We start from the raw sequence: 23,409 nt of genomic DNA on the forward strand, positions 1-23,409 counted from the left end.
CGCACACACACCACACACAGATGAATACCATAAATACTGTTGTGTGTCTGAGCTGTAGAGGAATGGTTCAGGAATTTGTCTTATGGAAACAGCCTTATCAACTATCAGTTAGCCCAGTGGTTCCCAACTGGTGGGTCATGGTCCAAAAGTGGGTCATGGGTCGAGTCTAAATGGGCCGCAAGTGTCTCGCAAACATGTCTGGTTTGTAAAAAAAACATTCTTTATTTTTAAGTACCGTGAATTTCCGGCACAGAGCTTTTATTTTGAAGTGCAGTTTCATAGATGAATACCATAAATACTGTTGTGTGTCTGAGCTGTAGAGGAATGGTTCAGGAATTTGTCTTACGGAAACAGCCTTATCAACTATCAATTAGCCCAGTGGTTCCCAACTGGTGGGTCATGGTCCAAAAGTGGGTCACGGGTCGAGTCTAAATGGGCCGCAAGTGTCTCGCAAACATGTCTGGTTTGTAAAAAAAAACATTCTTTATTTTTAAGTACCGTGAATTTCCGGCAAAAAAAACATTCTTTATTTTTAAGTACCGTGAATTTCCGGCACAGAGCTTTTATTTTGAAGTGCAGTTTCATGCCGTAGAGTGAGTGACGAACGCACAGCTACTTGACCGAGACAGCAAACTAGCTTGACGACATGGCCAAGCGCAAGTAACCTTTGTCTCCCGTAGGTTGCAAGTTTAAGAACCTGCATGTCCCAAAGATACTTGATCAGAGTGGGATCTGGGGAATTCGGAGGCCAGGTCGATGCCTTGAGGACTTGGTTATGTTGGTCACGCCATTCCTGCAAGATAATGTGCCATGCCATACTGCCAAGTGCTCAAGAAGTCTCACTGGCCCCCCAAATCCACAAATTATTATATCACTTAAGTGCCATTTCATGCTGTAGAGTGAGTGACTAATGGACAGCCACTTAAAACAGAGAGAAAACTATCTCGAAGACATGGCCGAATTCAAGTATGATGCTAATGTGTCAAACTGTGTGGACCTTGAACTAATGACTAAGGAGAAATCTGGACCCCGTGGTTGAACCAGTTGGGGACCACTGAATTAGGCCGCTTCGCACGTTAGTCCAAATGTTACTCTTTATGACATATTATGAAACAATAGCACAGTGGCGGATCTTTCTATACGCGACATAGGCAGCTCCCCCCTCCCCCAACATTCACTTGAGTGTAGTGTGTGTGGATAGCATTAGATTGAGAGAAAATGGCAAAGGCAAAAGCCATCCGATGACCAAATTTGCAAATTTTACATATTCTATTATTGTTACTTATCATTATTGTTTGTTAGCTAAGATATTTTTGTGTTAATTTCTCATTAGCTCTTGTTTTCGTCAATAATAAATACACAGATATAAATTATAATAATAATTTGGAGGGGTGGCACCAGGGGAAGCCTGCCTAGGGTGCTGAATGTTCTAGGTCCGCCACTGCAATACTATTAGAAATAGCTCCATTGCAACTTGCCCCATTTCTTGAACCTTGAACAGTGATGAAGGTGATAATATTCCCTAAATGGACCTGATCCAGGGTCTGCACTCCATTAGTGAAGTTATACTCTATTACACATACTACCGCATCCCGTCTGCTGGAGTGGCGAGCGAAAATGACAATGCAATGGAAAAGCTAAAGCAACTCTTTGGCGTCAGAAAAAATATGGCCTCTCTCCTCTTCTGTTGCTCGAGCAACCTCGACATTTTTACTTTCCAGTTGGTCTTAGATTGTCAAACTATTTACTTATATACAAATAAAGGTTAAAAGCCTGGTAGACAGAGAGATACACCACATTTGAGCTTCACCGCAAATATGGAATATAGAAACGAGATAATAATGAGGGTGAACGTTTCTGACACCAAACACGACTGTCTCTTGCACCTCAATAAATAAATATCAACAAAGAAGTCACACAGACGACGTTCTCATACAGACAACTGTCAGCGAAACCTGAAATATGTTTTTAAATGTACGCCTTTAAAGGATTACACATCCGTATTTCTATTATCCTGCATATATGAATACACACAAATAGGGATTCTACTCATGTGTATGTGATCTTCATATTGATGTGTACTCAACCAAATCTGGCTAGACTATTGGTGTATTTAACACTGATCTCATCAGCATTTGTACAGTCACACTCACAGACTGAGCCAAACCGTGGAAGCGTATGACATTAGAGGGTGAGGGAGGCAGTTTACATCACATCAGATAGGTCAAGAGATGAAATCCTCAGGTAAATGATAAACATGTGGTTCATACACACTCGCTTTGAGATTTCAGCGTCGATGAATCTGATGTCGCCACATCAGTGAGTACTAAATGATATATGCCTTTTGTATCCTTGCCCTCCTTTTTTTTTAGATTCCAGCCCTTTTCATAAGGAGAAATTAATTTGAGTTGTTAGATAAAAGCCACAAAACGTATTTTTTCAACAAATCAAATATCATCCACTTTCACAACAATAGAAAAATAAGAGATTTTCCAATAATACAGACAGAGCAAAAAACCCAACGAATAACAAAGAGAGGAATGGCAAGAAAATAGAAATTAACACACGCACACGCACACACGTTGTTGGTAACGATATGAAAGTCTGTAAGATACAGAGGAGAGTCTAGAGGTTGAGCGAGATGACGAAATATCCAGTGTACATCAGAATAAGTTGCTTTAATCCCCGTTGACTCTCTGCATAGAGGAGGCGTCACTGTCGCACCACTTCCTGTGGCTCTCCAACGCCGCCTTCTTCAGCCTTCTCCTCGATGAGTTATCCCTTTCTTTTGTACTTGTCACTCGGAAGTGGATACAGCGTTGCACATTTATTAGATTTATGTATATATAATGATGTATTTAGATTCTTTTTCCTTCTTTTTACATTTTAAGAATTTTTTTAATAGTCTGTTTCTTCATTAGGTATTTGTCTTTTTTTCAGCTATGTTCGTTGGTTTGAATACCGGCCCCGACGGGCTCAGAGTGGAGACAACAGTGACGGACATTTTGGCAAATGAGAATGAAGAATCTCCAGGTGCGTGGGCCAATCGGCGACCTCGGAGGAGAAGTCGAACAGAGATAAAACAAAGAGACAAAAACATAAAAAAAAGACACCATTTATTTGCTCCCTCTGAGGCGGTCCTTCTCCCCTGTCTACCCCTCAGTTCCACCCTAAGACTGAGGTAAGAACAGTATTCAACATTGTGCTAGGGAAGAATTCCCAAGTGTCCCCGTGAAGAAGGCTTGGAGGGACGGATGGATGGACAGATGGATGGGTGGGTGGGGGGGTCACGGTGAGTCCAAATGATCCAATGGAAGGTGACAGTCGTGTCCGTGGAGCTCTGCTCCTCCCCCGTCACTGATCAGAACTGGTACCACTTTTTGTCTTTGCACTTCAGCATCATCTGGAAACAGAGGAAACGACGGAGTGAGAATATGGTAGTCATCTCACCCTGCCCTCCATCTGTTTGACCTTCTGCCCTCAGGCAGACGTTACTGGACAATTAAAACACGCACCAGCAGACTGTTGAACAGTTTTTACCCCAAAGCTGTTACTACACTGAACGCTGCACTGAAATCACACAGTCAGAAATATCTAATATTTTACTTGCATTGTGTGCAATAATCTTAACTTACTGTATGTTCACAGCATATGTTGGCACTACTTGTGTGTGCCTATGTGTGTGTGCAGTGTGTGTGCGTACTTACTTTTATAATGACTTCAATTTTATTCTGTTCATTAAACTTTGTTGTATTTATTTACAATGACAATAAAAGGCATTGAATTGAATTGAATTGAATTGAATTGAATTGAATTGAATTGAATTGAATTGAACTGAACCAAAAGCGTTTCACCCTGGTCCTGCCCAGATGTGCTGTGATTGGCTAGTACTAACCCCGACCATGACCTCTTTGCCCTAACATTAACCGCCTCCACAAACCAATTATAAACCTATATCACTCACTTGAGAGTCATTCCCTGCATCTTTGTCACGTCAATCCAACACTGCCCTGCCCTTTTAAGAGACTAGCGGCCTTCCTGCTTTACTTTATTCCAGTGAGAGAAGAACATGAGCACAAATCATGACCAGAACTTGACTCATGAAACAGAACTCATAAACAAAATGATTTTATGAATTGCAACACTACTTCAGTTGTATACCGTCACACTTGTCCATGTGTGAAAGGCATCTTGTACATTGGCCGCACAATTAGACGCCTGAGGGATCGCTCTGCTGAGCATAAATATGCCACTAGTACTGGACACTTCAGTAAACTTCATAATGCTAATGACTCCTTATTGTGCATAGAGGGCATTGAACACATTAAACCTTCGGTCAGGTGGGGGTGCAGAATACAGAGGCTCAATCAGAGGGAAGCTTTCTGGATCCATCAGCTGGATGCTTTAAAGTATCATGGTCTTAATGATGATCTATCTATCTATCTATCTACCAACCTACCTACCTACCTACCTACCAACAAAAACCAACCTACCAACCTACCTACCAGCCAGCCAGCCAGCCTACCTACCTACCTACCTACCTATCTATCTACCTACCAAGCTACCAACCAACAAAAACCAACCTACCAACCTACCTACCTACCTACCTACCAACAAAAACCAACCTACCTACCAGCCAGCCAGCCAGCCAGCCTACCTACATACCTATCTATCTATCTATCTATCTATCTATCTATCTATCTGGCTTTTTTCAGGCAGACAAGTCAGGAGAAAATGAACTTTGTTCAAGACCTGTCTCTGTCACAGCAACACACCCTTGCAGATCTGGCAACAGCTGATACGATCTTGTACTTGGGTGATACCAGGTTTTAAGCTAGTAGATAAAAAAGCAGCAAAGTAAGGATCAAACATGACATTTGTACTTTATATAGTGTTGTATCACCAAATGTATGTTTACAACCCTTCAATACGAGGCTGGGGGATGTGGGCAAGAGATGACCACACCCACTTAGATGACCAGAAATGTATACTATTTCATAGCGTAAGTGCAGCTTGTAATAGTTTATCTTTTGTTATAGAGAATTTGCATCTGACCTCTGCATGGCGACAAGCATGTAGTACTAGCCAATCACAGCACAGTGGGGTGGCAGTAGGCGAAAACACTCCCTTCTGTGGATATATTTTAGCATCTACCTGAGAACATGGTACAAAATATGAGAAATAACTTCCCAACTGGTGAATTACACGATCCATGAATCCCAAGATTACTTCAGTATTTAAAAGACCCTCATTTACTCATTGAATCTTAAGTTTATATAACATAAAATGATGACATTTTTGTACTAATTTTGGTGAAATGGTTAAATTATACACATTCATATATTTTAGAATCCATGTCTTATCTTATTTCTATAGACTGCCCGTGTGTCTGACATCAGACTCCCTGTCCACAGTACTGTGAGCTTCCCACAGGCATATACTGCCCTCCAGTGGAGAAATAGTGGAAGTGAGTCATGTTTCTGAAGACGACTGACTGCCAAGCTACGGTGTTTTGTACCTTGATACATAATCTAGTGAACCAGAAGCGCCCCCTGCTGACTAATGCATAATGCTAGAAAAGATAAAGAGAAATAGGATGGGGGTCGTAATAAGTTTTTGACTGTGATGTAATGGGAATACAAAAAGAATATATAGAAATAGGACATCAAGTCGGTAGTGGACTGTACGAGATGTAATGTTGTCAGGACTTGGCCTGTCGCTTTGATTTCTTTTTTGTATTCTCAATAAACCTCGTTCAACTTTTCCCTGCCTCATGTGAAAACTGTTGCTCCAGAAAAGGACAAAAAACATGAGTCAAAACCAAATGGCCTGGGAACATTGGTATGTTGAGGCCTGTTCCTCAGCAAACTATTTATTTCAGCTGAGACTTTATTTTTCACTCTGTTTGGTACACTAGTTTGTTTGTATGTAAAAGCATGAGCAGCTGTGGTGTCCTTGCTGTGACCTTATAAGGGGTTCATCGCTCTCAGTTTCAGACTTTTTCTGTTACCTCATGGGCGTGTTTGGAAAAGGAATCCGCGCTGGCCATCATGGCAGCTGTCCTCTCCTCCAGCTCGCCCAGTTTTTGGCCTCTTTCATCCAGTGCTATCCGGGCGCGAGCCAGATCTCCGACCACACCAGAGGCTGCCCCCTTCATGCCCTCGATGCCACCGGGGCCTGGGATGTGCTGGGCCAGACTTCGGGATGCCTTTCCAGCTGATACCTCACCGACTGAGTAAAGAGACGAAAGGGAGGAGTAAAAACAGGGTGAGATATCTGAGTGAGAGGTTGCATCAGCAAACCACTGTTTATCTGGGCGTGTGTAGGGTTGGCATACATAGCTCCTCTCTGTCCAGTGACTGTGCTCCTCCCCCAAAGAGGCCTTTGAAGAACCCTCTGTTGGGAGCCTCTGGTGTTTCCACTGGTGTGAAAAGTTCACCCAGCATCTCCTGAAACATCAAAACACACATCATCCTGCTACATACACTTTAACTGCCTCTGTCTATTTATACAGTGCTGTGTTATCCAGCACAGTACACACACTCATAGTACACTACGCACACAGTCAACAATTTTCCTTTTAAAGGTACATTGTGTTATGTCTCTGTATGTACCTTTGAATGTCCACTGAGGTGTCTACCTATCATCCTCTCTTCAGAGACTGACCTTTTTGTTGAGGAGTAGATTCCTTTTTGTTTAACCAGAAACAGCAAAGATATCGCCACTGCAAAACCACCAGACTAAACTAAACAGTAGTTTTAGCGTGTATAGAGCCAGCATGGTTTCATATCTAATTGTGTGAATTAAAGGTTTGTTTCAACCAAACCAGAGTTGGTGATTGTTGGAACAGTGGAAAGACGGACCAAGATGGCTTTTGTGAGTGTGATTTTGTTTCTGCCATCTTTGATAGATGTGTAGTTTACTATGATAAAATTACTCTTTATTCAAATGGAGTCTGGTGGGTTTGGTGATGGCCATTTCAGGGCTGTTTCTGATTGAACAAAAAGGTCTATCTCTGTAGGGATCCTTTTCATAATGTTATCAGACACTTATAACAACAATCTGAGCCTGTCAGTGGCAAAAACAAACACTTTTAGTGGATGAATACTGACAGTGCAAACATCCAAGTGGTTACATTTCATCCTGTTTTGCTGCTGCCGGCTGCAGCTCTTTACCTCATAACTGGACCAGTTTCAAAACTGTTGTTCCCATCAGCAACCCATACACAAAAACATGAGAAAATAGGGCCCAGGTTGAAAAGAGTACAGTGTACTGCATATGGAATATGAACTGACCTGTAGGTTTTCACAGGTGTCCTGGCTGTAAGTGATCCTCTGGATCTCAGTGGGGGAGCACAGATACATCGCCTGACCCAGGTTGGTGAAGCAGAACGTCCTTGCTATCCGCATGTCTGTCAAAGGCAGGTAGTTTACATCCATGAGCGGTCTCAGTCCAGGCACACTAGACAGAGGGACACAGAAATGAAATGCCTTTAATATTGTAGTCTGGGTGAGAACCTTAACAGATCACTGACAAAATATTTCAAGTTTCATCACTGTCATCACAACTTTTCAAAGTCTAACGTCACATATTTCAATCATCTGAAACCCTGATGATAATGTTCCTGCACTCTGTCCATTTCGAACAAACACACAGACCCACACACACAGACAGGCAGACAGCTGGGCACCCTATCTTTATCAGACACCCATATGGACGGCTGTTCTGTCTCGCTCCTCTAGGGAAGTGAAGATTAATGAGGATGAGCGACAGATTAACACACCCCTTCTCACTTACACCCCTCCACACACTGCATGAAAATGAACCTGGTACGTCTGCAGAAACTGTTTGGTTAAATCTGGGACGACAGTTGAGGTCAGGGTGAGGATAGGATAGAGGTGTAAGGCTGTGTGTGGGTGTGTTTGTTGTGGCTGTGCACGAGGACAGAAGTGTGTGTCTGACTTTGAATGACAAGTTGAGCAAAAAGAAAAGTTTAATTGAGGACATAATATGATGAGTCCGTCTGCCTCATGGTGACTGTATTTATTTCTGCCTTTTACAAGTTCAGACAGTCTGTTGCCCCGATAATATTGTTAAATTACACTGAAACAACAATCACTGTTTCACACTTGTAGAATATTGGGAATTGTGAATACATCACCTGCTGTTTGGAGGTTTGAGGAAATACACACCAGTCACAAATCCAAATTTTATGCTACAGAAGAGAGCTGTAAAAACTGCAAACAGAGCTGTTTATCATGAACTAACCAACAAATTATTTACAATAGTTTGAAAAAGGTTCATGAAAATGTGTAATGGACTTAATAGATTTTTAAAATATATATACATACATACAAATAAGGGCTGGACAATTTGGGGAAAATCAAATATTCAAATATTCTTGACCAAATACCTTAATACTGATATTACAAAGATATTGTAGGGTTGCCTGTTGGTGATCTCAACACATACAATGAAATTTCTGATTAATAATAATCAGTAATGTAGATATAATGACTAAATGGGCAAAGGCAAATAATAGAACAGTCTGGTAAGTTTAGAAAATTACATCATTTTACTGTAATTCAGCCTTTAAAACCAGGAACGACAGTTTTTACGATATATAAATCTAATCTAATCTAAGACTAGTCTTGTCTAATATCACAATACAGATATAATATTGATGCAATGATCAGCACTAATAAGAATACAATGATAACAAATTTAAAATGAGGAATGAACACTAGTGTGTATATGGTTTGGTTTATACAATACACATACATTTTGTCTTGCTTCTTACTTCCGTTTCCAGTGTATAAATCTAAAGCAGGGGTGCCAAACATACTGCCCAGGGGCACACCTAATGTTGATGCACATTTGAAGGCTGGAGGTTTCAGGAGAGATTTAATTAATATGAATACTTTCTGTGGCCATATTTAAAGATATTGATCATTGTGTAAAATATCGTCAAACAGAAGCTTCAGTACAAAAGACTCTGCATCAGACTTCTAACTTAAAACAATATGAACGAATGAATGAATATGAATGATTTTTTCCTAATGCACTGTAGAGCTTCTCAGGTGTCAAGCATATACACTGAAAGTTGATTTTAACAACTTCATTGTATTTTAGGTGCTCATGTTACAGCTGTATTAAGAAAACAGAAGTGTCAGATTGGGACTCGGCATTGGTAGATACTCAATATTATATGACTCAGATCGGAATATCCCTGATTATCACATCTTTATCGCATATTTAAATGATACTGAAATCTCTCTTTTTAGTTTGAGACATTTACTGCACATGCATGTCTGTTGGCAGCTGTAAAAAGTATTTTAACATAATGGAAAGTGAAGGCTGCGGTCATCTCAGATTCATATTAATTCAAATTGATTCCAGCAAAAAGTTTCAGTGACAAAAAAAGTCTTCCCAAACTCTCCACAGTCTAATCCACGTCTATACAGTCCATCTGTGTGCTGATCAGAATGTCCCAAATACTCATATTCATGCCAAGATACGGCCTAATACCCAACTTCCATCTCCGTCCTCATGCACCCTGATGAGCTCATACGCAGGCACCTGTGCCAGCCTCCTTTTTCTCTATTGGTCAGAACTTATCTGGCACGGTTCTGCTATTGGCTGGCTTACACAGTGACAGTGCACTTTCTTTCTTTTTAAAGTGTTTCACACTCAAAAGACAGATTTTCTGTGGTTGTCATGGCGATACTGACCAAAAAACTGACCCTCCAGCATCTTGTATTTTAAAAACAAACTCATGTGTGATACTGTTCTCTGTGAAAGCAATAAAACATCACATCTACTTTAATCTAATCACATGAGCATGATTCATTCAAAGTGACACTCATTGATATGTTTTAATAATAACCAGCTATTTCTGCGACATGTCTCTCACCTGAGGGTCATGATGTGGCCGTTGGCGCAGAAACACGCCACACACACGCCTTGGCCCATCTGCACCACGTCGGCCCGTAGGATGAAGGAGGTCTCTGTGATACTGTGTTTGTAGATGCAGGTGTGGGAGGGGAGGGAGATGACTTTGGCCTGTTTCTCTGAACACACCACGGCGTACTGGTTCTCGTTGAGGTCCTGGGAGGTGGAGGGGGACACCGAGACGGGCCGGCGCTTGCGGACCTTCTCTCTTTCTTCGCCGTCTGCTGTGACGTTGGGTTCGAACCACGGCTCGTACGCAGGGGACAGCATGGCGCCTGATGAGTCCAGGAAAGCCATCCGCATGACGCTGCCCTTCAGCCGCACCAACATGCCTGATGGGTGAAAGGAAAAGACCTCAGTCTAGTGGCTTTGTCTTTTTCATTGTGGTGCTGTTGTCTTAAAGTGACAGTTCACACTAAAATTGAAAACACTTTCCTCTTACCTGTAGTGCTATTATCAATCTAGATCATTTTGGTGATCTTTATTTTTTTTTAGGGTGAACTGTCCCTTTAAAACTCTGGATTTATAACACACAATATTGTGAACATCACAGACAGTTTGCACAAATCAATCTCGTTTTCATCACAAAACTGTTGTCCACCCCTCCCTCCCCTCTCATGTCCCGTTACCCACCAGTGGGTGAAATGATAACTGGCTGCAGTTGCCGTTGCTCCCCAGCAGGTGGCAATGTGAGAGCTAGAGCCAGCACGGTGCCCAGAGTGGTGCCCACATACAGGCAGGGCGTCAAAATGCTGTCCCCCTTTCGGGCGAAGGTCTCGCAAAAGTGGAAGGAGCTGATGGCCTCTCGTGCTTCCTTGTCGATGCTGGTGACGCTGGAGGAGCGCGAGCGGCTGAAGGAATTGTCCCGGTGGTCTAATGGGTTGGCACCCCGCGGCGGGCATACAGACAGGAGGACAGTGAGGAGAAAACAGAGAGAGGTAAAGCACCCGCCAAGAACGGTACATACAAAATAAAGTGATACATAAAAGTTTTCATAGTGTCTTAGTAAATGAAACACTTTGACTTTTTACAACAAACTCAAGACTGTTTGTTTTTGACTAAGCTCTGTAAGATACTGACAGTGTAGATACAGAAAATTGGAAGAGAAATCCAAAGGTATGGGCTTGCGTTCTAGTCTCTCTGACAGAGCAGCATCACCTGACCCTTATTGATGGTGACTTCATATCATATATTATATTATATTATATTATATATCCCCAATTAGCAATTGTATTAGTATAAAAGAAGTGGCTATCAGGCACTTTGGGTCCATATGTGTCACACTGGAATTCTTAGACAACCATACGAGTGTTTTGGCACTTGCAAAATTTGAATTTGACAACGTCCCATCCAGTGTTCTTGGTGCTTTGGAAGACTGTTATACACCCCTGAAGAAGAAAATGTCTATTTTTCTATTTGGGCAATTTTTAAGGTACCAATCAGACAGAGAAAGGAAGACATGAGGAACACAGAAGAAAAAGAGAAAGCTGCAAAGTTACAGAAAGCGCTACGGTGAGATGGAGTGTGCATAGTTTAGCTTAGCACCACTGACCTCTAGTAGAGCCCCCAACTGGGGTCAAAAAGTGGGAGTCAGAGCACAGCAGAAAATTTCACACTGTTTTTTTTTTTTGTTTAACTTCCAACACTTTGATTTAGCTCAATAAATAAGAATTTGAGTTCTGGTCAGATCAGTGCTACTTTTGTCTCATGCAAACTTAGGAGAATATCTGCACAGCTTGCCAATTTTGAGGCTAATAACCAGATAAGTACTGGACTAATGGGATGTGGTGGAGTCCAGTCGAAGTGAGAAAGATAAACTGCATTTCATATAAATTGTTTGGAGACACGAAGTCAAGGCTTACCCAAGTCTGGCTTTAGCTCAGTAGGCAAGCTTAATTTCCGTGACATCTTTGCTGGAAAAAAGAGAACATCCCTCTTTACAAACACACGTCTACGCTAACACACGATGCCATGCAAAGCTAGATAACTAGCACTGGGCTAGGATTGTGCACAGAAGCTAGAATACACGGAAACAACAAAAGGCTGTAGAATAAAGTGCCGGAGGGGGGCGGGATTGTGTCATTGACTACAGGAGCCAAAATGCTTTACACAGGAGGAGACACTGCGTAAGGACTCAGAGACAACCCTGTATGTCACAGGGGCATGCTGTGGAAGACAAAACAAAGGAGGTGACCTCTGGTTGCACAATGCCCTGCAAGAGAGGACCGGTACAGTGAGACACATCAAAAAACTGCACAGCCATTCAGGACCCTCATGCCACAGGAGCATGCACCAAGAACAGGAAGGCAACAGGAAACAGAAAATACCGAACAGGAGATGGAAGAAGACAGTGGAGAAAACGGTTACTGAGGTAGTGTACTGCTAGTCACTATAGGCTAGCTGAACAGCGTTAACCTTCTTATGAATGTGTTTTTCTTTTATTTATAACCATATTAGGCACACTCAACCAAAACTGTCTAAGTTAGTACACAACACTTGATGACTCTACGTGTCCAGGTATTACAAAATGCACTGGGTTTTTTGCACTGGTTCACAAATCATTCCATCTTACTAAAAGCCTGAACTTAAAAGAACACTTCACCCCTGAAATGTCCACTTACATATCAGTTACTCACCTTGTGTTACATTAAATTCATGAAATAAACTTTGTTTTTCTCACATGCTTGCACCATGAACGAAGAATCCAAAAACGGGGGTCCGCATTTAACAACAGCAAAACTATGTCAAAACATCTGTTTACAAACTCTCAGACAACTCATGTAGTTTAATCCAAGTATTATTTATTTATTTCTTCAGTCGTATGCTCAATACTTGCCAAACAGACAGCCCCTTTCGGTGGGAAACTGAACTAAAAGTGAAACTTCTAGATGCGTTTTTCAGGACACTCGATCAAAGACTTTCTACATGTCTAGACATAAAAACAATGCTGTCTCTCTCTTGGATTTTGATTGACTCATTATATTTCACACTCTGCTAAGATTGTCCCCATAATATCTCCCAGAAATAAAGCCTATTTGGTCTGGATATATAATCTGAGCGATGATGTTAATTACTCTGTTAGCCAAAATATTTAATATGCGTAGGTCTCTGCTCTGCAAGGGAATGGGCCCATACGATTGACATTCAGTAGGGGTCTTTATCTTCCATGTGTATTACCACAGTTGTTGCTTTCCATCAATGCGCTCTTCAAAGCCAGACTCCATTGACAAAAACAGTAATTTTACCTCACTGAACACAGGAGCTGCTGGTCTACTGCTGCCTAAACTGGAAGTTTGTTTGTGTTATTGTGTGTGTTATTGTGTGACTTTTACGAATCCAAACTAGCCCGTTAAAGCACCAATAACACAAGTAAACTAACTGATTGAGGCAGCGGTAGACCAGCAGCTCCTGTGTTCAGTGAAGTAAAATTCATCATTTTGTCAATGGAGTCTGGCTTTAAAGAGAGCACAGACAAGTTTCACTTTCCATTCAGTTCCTTGTCAGAGAGGGCAGTCTGTTTGGGAAGTGCTGAGACTCAGATTATACTGCATGAGTTTTGTGAGAGTTTATAAACAGTTGTTTTGATAGTTTTTGTTAACCCTTTAAGGGCCTGCTCCACCATTTGGTAGAGCACATTTTCAGTCACCATTTCTTATTGATAAATGTGTTGAACTTAACTCAACCTGACTGAGCCATCTCTACCACTCGGTTTAGGTATGTTAAGCTAAAAACATCCACTAGATGTCACTGTACCTTTAAGCAGCATGCCTTCTGAGTCAGCTTCCAAACAGGAAGTGAAAAACGAAAAAATCTCTCCTGACATGAAGACAATTTCTTCTGAAATTTCCAAAGGTAAGTTTGTTTTTTTGACATAGTTTAGCATCAAAGATGTTACTAAACAGATTTATGTAACTTGATACCACAAAAATAAGTTTTATAACGGTCAAATAATTTTTTAAAAACATGCTTTACCAAACAGTCGAGTTGTCACTTTATGGTAAAGGTAGAGAAGTTAGCTAATCTAATTAAAATGTGCTATTTGCTGTGAAAAAAAACATTTCTGATCATAAATTGTTGTTAATATCACACATTTAATGTTATTAATGTGATTATTAAGAATTATTTTCTTTACTGTTTAACAATCATGCTCAGCCAAACAGTAGATTTGTCATTTTATGATAAAAGCCATAATGTGATGTCATGATGAAGTTCATTTACAATTTTTATTAAGTAAAACAATGTAGGAATATTTACTCCTCATTTGTTTGATGTTATTGCATTATATATTTGAAGAAAAAGTATATCAGTATGATTTTTTTTACCACTTTTGAGCTATTTTTATTGTAAATATGATAAATAGGCTATATAGAAAATTAAAACAACTGACTTGTAGGTATACCAACATATTATGTGCATAATTCCTCATTTTTATTTCTTTTGATTACCGGTCTACTGAAGGGGTTATCGCAGTGAAATGGTATGACAACAAATGTGTCACCCTTCTGAGCAATGCCTGTGGGATCATGCCTCTTTCAACAGTCAAACGGTGGAGCAAAGACGAAAAAGCTAAGATTGACATTCCATGCCCATCACTCATTCCTGCCTACAATGAGCATATGGGAGGTATTGATCTTGCTGGTCCACCTTTACAAGACCCCTGCCAAGTCCCGCTGATGGTACTTCCCCCTGTTCGGCTACGCCCTTGACCTGTCTATCGCCAATTCCTGGCTAGTCTACAAGAGAGACTGTGGACTACTGAATGAGAAACCAATGCCTCTGAAAAGGTTCCGCCTGGCAGTGGCCCACTGTTTGAAGCAAGCCAAAAAGCCAGCATCCAGAGTTGGCCGACCTTCCTCCGCCTCTCCACCACCAAGCCGACCATCCTCCGCCTCTCCACCACCAGGCCGACCATCCTCCACAGATGTCCACTCAGAAGAAGAGCCTCCCCTCAAGACCCCCACGACCACAACCAGATGTGAGCTATGACAACTACGGACATTGGCCACGTCACATTGACAACCGGGGGCGGTGCAGCCTCTGCCCAAAGGGTGTGTCAAGATGGAAATGTGTAAAGTGCAACGTTTTCCAGTAAAATAAGTTGATATTTTACACAGCACAGCTGAGAAGTTGAACATGGTCCCATGGGTGATTCTTTGTTTGTTAATTTGAGAGGGGGAAATAAATAAAGGCCCCGAAAGTACTGTTTATTGAAAGTACTGGAATTGATTTGTTATTTTACACAGCACAAGTTTGTGTACTTCGCTATTTTGTTAATAAAATTGACTTGTTTTACAGTTATTTGGCTTTTTCTACTTTCTTTTTGTATTTCTAGGTATTAAATTATCATATTATTGTTATTATACATTTATAATAACGTATTAGGTACTTTTACCATTAAGCGACCTCTCAACCATTTGGTAGAGGTCTGTAATTAAAAAACTGTGGGGTCTGTAAAAATAATAATCATTGATTCTTGTTATTAGTGCCCCAATAACATAAAAAATGCAAAGAAATAATTCTTCCATAGCTTTTTTCTTGGTGAGGACCTTAAAAGGTTAAACACAGATCCCTATGACTTCAATCCATCAACAATTTCCTCCATTTTTGGATTCTTCGTTCATCTGAGACAGACAAGAAAAGGTTTTCTTTAGGAATTCGACATATCACAAGGTGAGTAGTTAATACACAAATGGTCGTTTGAGGGGTGAAGTGTTCCTATGGAAAAAGAAAAGCAGCAATGAATGAAGGTTTAAGATGTTATTTCTCTGTCTGTGGGAAAAGAAGTAGAGGACACTAAATGATGAAAGGGGGCATTCACCATGCGTTCACTTAGATGTTTCGTTAGTTATGAGATAATGGCTAGCTTTGATTGGAAGACTGAAGGAAACCCACCTTAACAAATCAAAAAAATATACAAAAACCCTGAAAAACCTGTAACATCTTTAACACCCTCAAGATTAGACTCATTACATTTTTTTGTTTTCATTAAAAAAACAAGCACATTTACTCGCATATCAACAGGTGTCTTCACTTATTCTTGGTAATTAGACATTTACTCAGGTAGATGTTGGGTGGAGCTTTAAGGGGAGTTACGTGAGGTCACCAAACTCCTTGAATCAATAGGAATAATAAAGTGGACTCTCTGCCCTCGCAGGTGCAACAAAGCTAATAGGAGGATTGGGAAAATGTGCTGTATATTCTGAGACTTTTTAAACACGTGAAACTTTTAACAGGGTTCAGGCTAATTAAATGAGGTCGGGCTAGTTAAAAAATAATCCATGACGTTGGTCTGGGCAAGGTCAAAGCTCCGGTCTGTGATGTCGCAGTCATTTTAGATACCTACACATCATCACCTGAATCTGAAAGAGGATCCAGAACACCAAAGCATTACTTTGAGCAGTCGATATGCACTTATCTGTTTCATCAACACACACTGAAGGTACACAAAGACACAGTTGGACAGATGAGTTGCTCTCCGCTGTGGTGTCGCCATACTATGGACAGAGCCAATCATGTAACTCATTATAAACACCAGGGATCTGCTGTTGGAGGGCAGGACAGATAATCACACGCAGGCACACTTACAATATGACACTCGTGCTACGTACATGTAGCATGCAGTGTGTGTTTAAGGCAATGAAGCTGTATTGTGTGTGTACAGACATCTGAATTCCTGCCCTGCTTCGAGGTTAGCCTCCGCTCCGTGAGCCTTCAGTTCTCGGTGTATAGTTTTCTAAACATATACTTGAATACAGACGTAACATATGAGCTCCTTCTCATGTTAACCAAGAAAACAAACTGTTGTTAATAATCAAATACAGTGAGAACCAAAAGACAGTGGAACAGAAGCTAACCCAGGACTGAAGCTCTCTCTTCTGTTATCTATTTCTTTTCACTGTGGTGACCATGACACGAAAGACAGAGACAAGGGGGGGACAAATCTAGACTTTGTCCTGCCTAAACAGCCTCTCATGAAGATCTTTGGCCAATCTTACCTCCTCTACCACCTCCATTGTAGAATTGCTGTAGATTGCTGTTTGACGTCAACACTTTTGAGGGTGTAAGGGGGAAAGTAGAGTAAATGTGAAGTTAGACACACCCTTTGGTTTGTTACTAAACACACGCTATCTCTAATTACCCTGGTGAATAACTGTGTTTGGGGTCCTTAGCAGCAAACTGGCCTTTTAAAGGAGCAGTGTGTTGAATTTGGTGCCATCTACTGGTGAGGATTGTACACTGCAACTGGCTGAAACCTCTCCCATGTGCAAAGTGGTAACTCCTGGTTTGGATTTCTTCGGTGTTGACTGTAAAGGGGTTTTTTATCAGGTGCTGAATTATCCGCAGAAGTCCTGTCCTCTCCATAACAAAACATTTAAAACAGTAAAAATAGTGAATAAAATCTGTGTTTCTCCGACACACACGGTTTGCTAGCCCAGCACCTGCTAATGTGTGCTCAACTTTTTTCTCTGATAACCTATAAACCAGACGTTCAAGAGGTTTTTACAGGGAGCTGAATCATCCACAGAGATCTCTTGCTTTCCAAAACAAACGGACCCCGTTATTTAAACCGGTAAAAATACTGAATAAAGCAGTTTCACACTACAAATCAGTGTTTTTCCGACACTGCTTGGTTTGTCATAGACGAGCCGCTAGCCCAGTACCTGCTAATGTGTTCTAACCTTTTTTCTTTGATAACGTATGAACTAGATGTTCAGGAGGTTTTTAGTGGGAGCTGAATTATCTGCAGGGGTCTCTTGCCTTCCAAAACAAATTGACCCTGTTATTTAAACTGGTAAAAATACTCAATAAATTAGTTTTCTGATGCTCTCATGGCAGATGGTCTGCTAACTATGATGAATAACATGAAAATATGCAGGGCCCAATCTAGAACCATTGTTTGGTTTGTCCATTCTGGGCTACTGGCGGTGCAACATGGCAGACTCCATGTACAAGGACCGATTCCCTATGTAGGTACAAATGGCTTATTCTAAGATAACAAACACAACAATCCTTATTTTTAGGTGATTTTAAACCAAACAAAACATACTTATCATATTGTATTTGATTTCTGCCAATATATCCCTCTATATCCTACACACTGAACCTTAAAGATCAATAAAGCTGGTTCAAAAGTCACTGGTTTAACTTAAATATCCTGTTGTCTGATGTAAAAACCCTGCACCCTAAATACAAATTCACAGATGAGAGAACGCTGTGTACAACTGCCTGCCCTGTAAATCTAGTCAGGGGATGCTCTGATATTCCCCCCCCCCTCCCCTTATGTTTTTGTCATGCTGTGTGTGTGTGTGTATCCTCACTATGTTAAATGCATAATAAATAAGTCCATCCATCCTATTACTGTAATTGGTTTAACATTAACTGTTGTTTTTAATGCAAATCCAACTATTCCACGGGTTTTCTTGAATGAAATGAATCTCCTCTGGCACTAATGGAGTCCTAATTCATCAAACAGAAACTTATTTCAAGGTAAGACAGGTGAAACTGCATGAAAATTAATCTAAATTATTTTTCTTTCACCCGCAGACTTTATCACCGACCGAAAACATAAAAAGAAGTGTAGCCCCGGACTAAATGACTGTTACGGCAGATTTTTCTTTTAGAGGAAGGCGCCTTATCTCTCTCTCCCTGTCCTATGAATAATGCAGCGCAGACAGATGTATCAGACCACAGTCTGGTGGCACCAGACATGGGGGGGGGGGGGTTGAGACAGTCATCATACCTGAAGCGGGACTCCAGACTTTGAGATTTGTTTTCTGTCTGACCTTTTTAAAAAGCTCCTTATTTTCAGTGCCACACTACCCCTAATGAGATGGATCTGGGCTGTTCTTTCTTCAAGCACCTTCAGCTGAAATACTAATGACGTAGATTAAGAAAGAGACGAGCTAAAGAGCAACAGAACATCTGATTGTCGCTGTGTAGTTCCTTTACACAGTCAGCAATGGGATGAATATAGCAACGTGGCAGCGTTGCATAATATACAGAGTGACAATGGGTGTTGTTGGTTTGTGTTTAATCATATTAACTGCTTCAGACACATTTGAGTATCTAACTGAAGAAGGATCCCTGCTCAAAATCCAAGCCGAAAGTCAATCTGGTGACTGATACACTCACCGGCCACTTTATTAGGTACACCTATTCAACTGCTTGTTGACGCCAATAGCTAATCAGCCAATCACAACCACACAACCATCTCTAGGGTTTACAGAGGATGGTCTGACAAAGAGAAAATATCCAGTGAGCTGCAGTTCTCTGGGTGAAAATGCCTTGTTGATGCCAGAGTTCAAAGGAGAATGGCCAGACTGGTTCAAGATGATAGAAAGGCAACAGTGACTCAAATGACCACTGGTTACAACCAAGGTCTGCAGAAGACCATCTCTGAACCAACAACACGTCCAACCTTGAAGCAGATGGGCTACAGCAGCAGAAGACCACACCAGGTGCCATTCCTGTCAGCTAACAACAGGAAACTGAGGCTACAGTTCACACAGGCTCACCAAAACTGGACAATAGAAGATTGGAAAAACGCTGCCTGGTCTGATGAGTCTGGATTTCTGCTGCAACATTCAGATGGTAGGGTCAGAATTTGGTGTGAACAACATGAAAGCATGGATCCATCCTGCCTTGTATCAACGGTTCAGGCTGGTGGTGGTGGTGTAATGGTGTGAGGGATATTTTCTTGGCACACTTTGGGCCCCTTAGTACCAACTGAGCATGGTTTAAACACCACAGCCTACCTGAGTATTGTTGCTGACCGTGTCCATCCCTTTATGACCACAGTGTACCCATCTTCTGATGGCTACTTCCAGCAGGATAATGCACCATGTCACAAAGCTCAAACTGGTTTCTTGAACATGACAATGAGTTCACTGTACTCCAATGGCCTCCACAGTCACCAGATCTCAATCCAATAGAGCACCTTTGGGATGTGGTGGAACGGGAGATCGTGGATGCTATCATGTCAATATGGACCAAAATCTCTGAGGAATGTTTCCAGCACCTTACTGAATCTATGCCGCCAAGAATTAAGGCAGTTCTGAAGGCAAAAGGAGGTTGAGGTGTTCCTAATAAAGTGACCGGTGAGTGTATAATACATTCAACTGCAGAATATGTTTCACAATTATACAATTACGCAGTTACTGAATATGTGAAAATACCCAGGGCGCTTGAGGTTGAACTTTTACTTTTTAACTTATTCTCTGATTAATGTAAATTAATGGGTTTCTCTGCCAGAATGCAGAGTTTTGTTTCATTTCATTCATAACTCTGAGCTGTCACACCGAATTAGCATCACAGACACGGGATACGTTCACAGCCTAAAACCCAGTTTTCCACGATACCACATGAGATTAAAACAAAATTGTATTCCGCCTATTGAGCTCTGCAAAGTGTTAAAAAAAAAAGTATGCATGCACAAATGGGGAAATACTCTCAAAAACTCACATGGTAATAGACTCAAACAGTGCATTTCTCAAGACTGAGGTAGAATGAAAATTGACAGCCAGACAATTTTACGGTTCAGCGGAAAAAAACCTTCAGTATAGTTCCAGTTAGATGAGCAACAATTTCAATAAAACAGTATTAAAAGTAGAGGCTCTTTTGAAACATTAATCTTCCTCCCTAAACCGATACTCCTCTTGCATTCAAATACGTGGTATTATAGGGTCTATTTTTTTTCACTGCCTCACTGTTTGGCTTTTACGTCTAGATAACACAAAGCCCCTGCTATATTTCTCCCACTTCACTTTTAATAAGACGCTGAAGGACATGTTACCTGAAGTAGGGGACTTGCAGCGGTCCTCTGATGTGGCGGAGCCCTCGTTGATGTCGCACAGACCTGCAGCGGAGATCACAAAATTCAATTAATGCAAAGTAAAGCAAGCCGAAAAGAACCAATGGGGGGTTCAGTCTGTGAGAGTGTGACACCACCCTTTTATACTTTATAATATACTGCAGAGAAAACCTTAAGTATCAACTGGGATTGCTGTTTGCGTCTGGTTTCCTGACACGTCAACAGATTGACCAAGACTTTCTGCATCTCTTAATGTTTCTTCATCCATTCTAATTCCTCCATTTGCCGCGTGCGTGTTTGTATATAAATGTGTGTGTGTTTGTGTGTGTGTGACATTGTCCTGTGAGGCAGAAAGCCAAGCAGACAGCAGTCCCTGTTGGCAGAGAAACACAGCTGGACGCCTGATTACTGCTCGCACTCGCCAAGCTCTGACAGGTGCCAGCCCACTGCTCACCAGTCACTGACACCAGATGCTCTGTGTATTTACATGTGCACGTGCTGGTGTGTATGTGAGCGTTCCTGTGTCTGCATGCGTAGCTTATCTGTGCATACACAATCACAAACACCGAAAATATATCCCTCGGCATCCACAGCTTCATAATTCATCCATCAAACTTTTGCTTAAGTATGGGCAGTGCAGCGTCATGACACTGCGGCATCCTTGACGTGGCTGCACTACCGTCGTCTAACACAGGGTGGCAGTGTGTCCATACAGAAGGCATCTTGTTATCTATTAGCAGTACTGAGAGTCTGCAGTGGCAATGTGTGTACAAGGGATGGGCTGTGAGAGTGTGTGTGAGTGAATAAGAGAAAAAGAGGAAGACAGACAGACAAAGAGTTGGTATTTGTGTAGTCAAAGTGCTCCGCTGTGTATCAGCTTTGTGAACAAACCCCTGGACGGCATCGTTTTAGATGCAACGTGTGTTGTTCTATGACTTCAATCGTTCTCACATTCGGATCAGTTTACAGCTCAGTTCAGGGACATTTTGGACCTGCGGGGTTACTGGAGACTCATCGTAATGTTCACTGAGATGCTATTAAAATTCTATCTTTACTCTTAGACCTTTACTGATAATAAACCTTGAATACAGAATATGGTTTCGCCTTTTAGTGCATTCTAGGAGTTATTTTGCTCAACATCTCTAAACCTGTCATGTGTTTGTCCACCTACATTAAAACTTCACCTGCAAAATGATCGTTTGTATATCAATTACTGACGGCCTGTTACCTTGAATACCTTTAATATAGAGCACTTTTGCAAATGAGTAGCGTGCGCTGACGGTGACAGTGCTGTAACATCCATCCATCCATTTCCATCCGCTTATCTGAGGCCGGGTCGCGGGAGCAGCAGGCCAAGCAAAGCATCCAAGATGTCCCTCTCCCCAGCAACGCTTTCCAGCTCCTACTGGGGGACCCCAAGGTGTTCCCAGGCCAGATGAGAGATGTCGTCCCTCCAGTGTGTTCTGGGTCTGCCCTGGGGACCTCCTACCAGTGGGACGTGCCCGGAACACCTCTAACAGGAGGTGCCCAGGAGGCATCCTGATCAGATGCCCAAACTACCTCAACCGACCCCTCTCAACGCGAAGGAGCAGCAGCTCTACTCCGAGCTCCTTACCCTATCTCTAAGGCTGAGCCCAGCCACCCCACGGAGGAAACTCATTTCGGCTGCTTGTATCTGCAATCTCATTCTTTCAGTCACTACCCAGAGCTCATGATCATAGGTGAGGGTTGGGACGTAGATGGACCAGTAAGCTGAAAGCTTCGCCTTCCGGCTCAGCTCTCTCTTCACCATGACGGTCTGTTGCATCACTGCAGACACAGTACCAAACCTCCATCCACCTCACGCTCCATTCTACCCTCACTCGTGAACAAGACCCCAAGAACCTTGAACTCCCTCACTTGCGGCAGTAACTCTACCCCCACCTTGGACTGGGCAATCCACCAGTTTCCAGCAGAGAACCATGGCCTCAGATTAGGAGGTGCTAACTCTCAACCCTACCGCTTCACATTCGGCTGCAAACCGCCCCAGGCCACGGTGTGATGTAACCAACAGAACCACATCATCTAAAGAAAGCAGAGATGCAATTCTGAGGTCCCCAAACCAATTAATGAAGAATCTCTCCCCTTTTGGATTCTTAGTTAACTGCGGAGGCATGTAAGAAAAACAAAAACTTCTTCATGAATTCAAGGTTACACACTGTGAGTAATTGATATACAAATGGTTATTTTGCGAGTGAAGAATTCCGTTAATATGCCTTGACGAGAGGTATTTTTTATGTTCTGTGAACTTCTGTGCAATTGTCCTTGATTGTTTCATTTGCCTTTAAGACAGGAACAGAATCTGCAGATCACAGTTCAGCTCAGCATATTCAGATGCTGAGGCACAGTTTTAGCTTAATGGCAGAAATTCAAAAACACTATAAGGGAAAAAAAAAATCATGCTCAGGACTTCTGTTTAACAGCTAAACAATCTGAGCTTGTGGGGCTGAAAGAACGATTAAGCATTGAGTGTGTGTACATACATGTGGAGAAAGAATCGGATCTGAGTGATCTCCTGCTTAGCCGGGACTGATTTGCAAGGTTGCTGTTCAGCTGTCTAACCTTTGATTGATCAACCCGGCAGAGGCAGATGGCCGCCCATCACAGAG

General features: G+C 41.8%; 1 protein-coding gene across 3 annotated transcripts in view; it reads right to left on the reverse strand.

Annotated features, from left to right (window-relative positions):
• Positions 1 to 518: 518 nt before the first annotated feature.
• The window catches only part of stxbp5a (syntaxin binding protein 5a (tomosyn)), a 159,793-nt gene continuing 136,902 nt past the window's right edge, over positions 519 to 23,409 (reverse strand). Inside the window, exons 20-28 of one of the 3 annotated variants that reach the window (XM_050058767.1) lie at positions 20,744 to 20,806; positions 16,947 to 17,000; positions 11,814 to 11,864; positions 10,585 to 10,866; positions 9,914 to 10,283; positions 7,296 to 7,461; positions 6,338 to 6,449; positions 6,011 to 6,231; positions 519 to 3,403 (exon numbers count right to left, since the gene is read on the reverse strand). In XM_050058767.1, coding sequence (XP_049914724.1) covers positions 3,362 to 3,403; positions 6,011 to 6,231; positions 6,338 to 6,449; positions 7,296 to 7,461; positions 9,914 to 10,283; positions 10,585 to 10,866; positions 11,814 to 11,864; positions 16,947 to 17,000; positions 20,744 to 20,806 — 1,361 coding nt within the window. In that variant the 3' untranslated portion in view covers positions 519 to 3,361. The remainder of the gene's footprint in view (positions 3,404 to 6,010; positions 6,232 to 6,337; positions 6,450 to 7,295; positions 7,462 to 9,913; positions 10,284 to 10,584; positions 10,867 to 11,813; positions 11,865 to 16,946; positions 17,001 to 20,743; positions 20,807 to 23,409) is intronic. The other 2 variants (XM_050058769.1, XM_050058770.1) reach the window with 2 other exon arrangements.

The sequence above is a fragment of the Epinephelus moara genome, chromosome 12 (assembly GCF_006386435.1).
Source record: "Epinephelus moara isolate mb chromosome 12, YSFRI_EMoa_1.0, whole genome shotgun sequence".
NCBI lineage: Eukaryota > Metazoa > Chordata > Actinopteri > Perciformes > Serranidae > Epinephelus > Epinephelus moara.